Genomic DNA, 3,886 nt, shown 5'->3' on the forward strand with positions numbered 1-3,886 from the left:
TTTTAAATTTTATTTTTTTAATTTTAAAAAATTTTTATTATTTTTAAATTTTATTGAGGATTGAGGAGAAATAATACTCTTCTGAAAATTACCGCTAACCGCATAAATAATAGGGATATGGTTACTACTGGTAGAGTTTAATCGTTTAACCTAAAGACCATTAAATCCTGGGACATTGATAGAGCACAATAATAGTGTGAGTAAAAATATTTTTTTAAAAAAATTAAAAAAAAAAAAAAAACATTTATTTTTATTTTTTTTTAAATTTTTTTAAATTTTTTTTAATTTTTTTTTTTAAAATTTTTTTTTTCTAATACAATATTATATTATTACTTAGTATGTATTCTAAATAAAATTTATTTATTTATAAATTACTTTAAATTTAATAAAAAAACAACAAAAAAAAAAAAAGTATATTAAAATTTATTTATATACCTTAAATATTTATTATGTGAAATAATATTTATTTATAGTTATTTAAATTTTATAATCGGAATATTAATAAATACCTATTTAATTTCATTCATCTTTTGTTTTTTATTGCATAAAAATAATTGTTTCGTTTTTTATTTTTTATTTATTTATTGTATCATTTTCCTTTTTTTTTTTTTTTTCTCTTTCTTTTTATAATATCTAAAATATGAATATTTCTAACCAATCTCTCTTTTTTTTTTTTTTAATTTAACAGAACATTTTAGAAAAATTATAATTCAATTTTTTTTTTTTTTTAATTGATTTAAATAATATTGTTTAATATATAATATATAAAATGGGTTTATTTAGTGGTAGAAAACATGGTGGTTTATTCACTTTCAACAGAGATGATGGTTATTTAGAAGCCATCTTAAGAGGTTCAAGAAGGGTATTCTTTCAAGACAAGATTATAACAATTTATGCCAATGCGATACATTAGAAGGTATGTTTTAGAAATATTTTAATACAGTTTTATCATTATATAGAGTTTTTTCTTTTTCCAGATATTTTTATAAAAAATAATAATTAAAATTTTTATCATTATATATTAATAAAATATTTTTATATTAATTATAATAATAATATTATTTAATAGATATGAAAATGCACTTCTTATCAACTGATTATGGAGATTTCTTAGCAGGTGAACCATCACCAATTCATACAACCACTATTGCTGAAAAAGCAACTCAAAAATTAGTTAACGAATTCAATCATATTAGAAATCAAGCTGTAGAACCACTTTCAACTTTTATGGATTTCATTTCATATGGTTATATGATTGATAATGTTGTTTTACTTATTACTGGTACCCTTCATGAAAGAGATATCTCTGAATTAGTCGATAAATGTCATCCACTTGGTTTATTCAAATCAATGGCCACTCTTTCCGTTGTTCACAATGTTGCTGATCTTTATAACAATGTTTTAATTGATACTCCATTAGGTAGGTGATTCATATTAATTGCTTTATTTTTTATTTTAATTTTACTAATTTTTTTCTTTAATAATAGCTCCATACATTCAAAATTGTTTATCAGAAGAAGATTTAGATGAAATGAATATTGAAATTATTAGAAATACCTTATATAAAGCTTATTTAGAAGATTTTTACAATTACTGCAAATTCCTTGGTGGTCAAACCGAATTAATTATGAACGATATTTTACAATTCGAAGCTGATCGTCGTTCAATTAACATTACTATTAACAGTTTTGGTGCCACCGAACTTACTAAAGATGACCGTGAAAAACTTTACCCACAACTTGGTCTTCTTTTCCCAGAAGGAACATCAAAACTTAGCAAAGCTGAAGACGTTGATCAAGTCAGAGGTATTCTTGAAGTCTACTCAACTTATCGTAGTTTCTTTGCCGATGGTGTCAACAATGAAAAATCACTCGAAGATTCATTCTTTGAACACGAAGTCCACTTAAATCGTATGGCCTTTGAAGATCAATATGGTTACGGTGTTTTCTATGCATACATTAAATTAAGAGAACAAGAAATTAGAAATATAGTTTGGATTGCCGAATGTATTAGTCAAAATATGAAACAAAAAATGAATCAATATATTCCAATCTTTTAATCAATCTTTTTTTTTAATTTAAAGTAATAATAATAATCATAATAAAAAAAAAATTTAAAAAAAAAAATAAAAAAATAATAAAATTTTATTAAATATATAATATAAAACTAAAAAATATCATTTTTATTAATCTTTTTTTAAAAAAATAAAAAAAAAATTTCTTTTTGTGATTTATACTAACATTAAAAACTAAAATATTTATAAAAAAATATATATAATTTTAAATAGTATTTTATTAATATGTTTTTTAATATTACATTTTTCTTTATATAATACACACGTTATTATTATTATTGTTGTTGTTTTTTTGTTGGTGTTGTTGGTGGTTGTTGATTGATTGAGGAATATAAATATATACTATTCTTTAAATCATCTAATCTTTGAGTTGTTCTTGCCAATGCATGAATGGTTGCGACTACTGATTTCATATTTCTCATTTCGTAGAGATCCAATGAATGAAATAAATCTCTTTTGTCCACGCCAACACTTTCACAAACTCTTAAAAATTGTGCAATATTTTCCATTTGATAGAATGGGGTCGGTGCTAAATTAATTTTTTTAATTGAATTAGGTCTTAATTGATTTATAACCCTATTTTTAAAAATTAATTGTGTTAATAAATATAAAATTTTTTAAAATTTTTTTTTTTTAATACTTACTGACACAAAATGACGCCAGATCTTAAATGATGTGATAATGGTGATGAGTTTGGTAAATGTGAAGCTACTTCGCACAATTGAATACCCAATATATTTTGTATCCATGCTTTAATTTCATCTTCACATTTTTCTTGATCCAATTCTGTTAGTTTATAATAATAGTTTGTGGTTTTATTTGGTGATGCGACTACAATATTATTGTTATTGGTATTACTTGGAGATAATAATGGTGAGTTATTTTTATTTTGAACTTTTTGTATTGGTTTGTTTATTGGTTTGGTTGATGGTGTTGATTGGATATCTGTATTTGATGAGGAGTTATTGTTATTTGTTGTTGGTAATGATGACAGTGATGGAGAGCGTTCTGCTGAGTTTGCCCTTCCTCTAAGTGGTGAGTCGGGGGGTGATAAATTTGGCGATGATGCTTGTTTTATATTCTTTCTACGTGAGTTTGGGGAGCTTGGGGCAGATTTACTAGAATTTGATATAGTATCATTATTATTACTTGTTATACTTTCATTGTTGCTTATATCTGTGACCTTTACAATGGTTTCTGGATTGTTTATGGTGATTCCATTATTATTATTGATTTTAATATCATTACTATTATCCTCATTATATTTGGTTTTATTTTCATTATTTTTAATTTGATTAAAAAATGGATTTTGGATGATATTAACTAAATCATTCTTTAATTGTAATATGTTTGTAAAGGTATTGTTGTATAAGTATAAATCTTTATTTCTAGTTTTACCACTTAACTATAAGAAAAAAAAAATTTAAAGGTTGGTTATTAATTGCAGTTTTTTTTTTTATTTGTAAATTTAACATACTATTGGTGAGGCAGGAGAACCATTTGAATTATTATTAGTTGATGGTATTTTTGATTTAAGTTCTTTTACTAAATAATATAGGTCAAAAACTTCGTCATCAATGAGTGATCTCCATTCGGCAAAATCGTTAATGGTTAATGGTTGAATTTTACTTAAATCTCTAATACTTCCTACTGTTACATTTGTACTACCACTGTTTTTTTTATTACTATTATTATTATTATTGTTGTTATTATTATTATTATTTTCTTTTGATTTTACTATACAGTTTTGACATTTTAGTTCATTCTCTTTAATTTGTTTATTTATATTGTTTTTTTTATTATCGAATGCTT

General features: G+C 23.1%; 2 protein-coding genes across 2 annotated transcripts; one reads left to right on the forward strand and one right to left on the reverse strand.

Annotated features, from left to right (window-relative positions):
• Positions 1-769: 769 nt before the first annotated feature.
• Positions 770-2,168, forward strand: DICPUDRAFT_96211 (uncharacterized protein; the record flags this gene model as incomplete). The annotated part of the gene is made up of 4 exons (XM_003295172.1): positions 770-851; positions 881-916; positions 1,070-1,420; positions 1,488-2,168. 4 exons carry the CDS (start codon positions 770-772, stop codon positions 2,057-2,059), a joined length of 1,041 nt encoding a protein of 346 aa, XP_003295220.1. The 3' UTR covers positions 2,060-2,168.
• A 283-nt stretch (positions 2,169-2,451) lies between these two features.
• Positions 2,452-2,744, reverse strand: DICPUDRAFT_14225 (uncharacterized protein; the record flags this gene model as incomplete). The annotated part of the gene is made up of 2 exons (XM_003295173.1): positions 2,452-2,650; positions 2,719-2,744. Coding segments are annotated over 2 exons (225 nt in total), but the record flags the coding sequence as incomplete, so codon positions are not given.
• Between the last annotated feature and the right edge of the window lie 1,142 nt (positions 2,745-3,886).

The sequence above is a fragment of the Dictyostelium purpureum genome (assembly GCF_000190715.1).
Source record: "Dictyostelium purpureum unplaced genomic scaffold DICPUscaffold_792, whole genome shotgun sequence".
NCBI lineage: Eukaryota > Evosea > Eumycetozoa > Dictyosteliales > Dictyosteliaceae > Dictyostelium > Dictyostelium purpureum.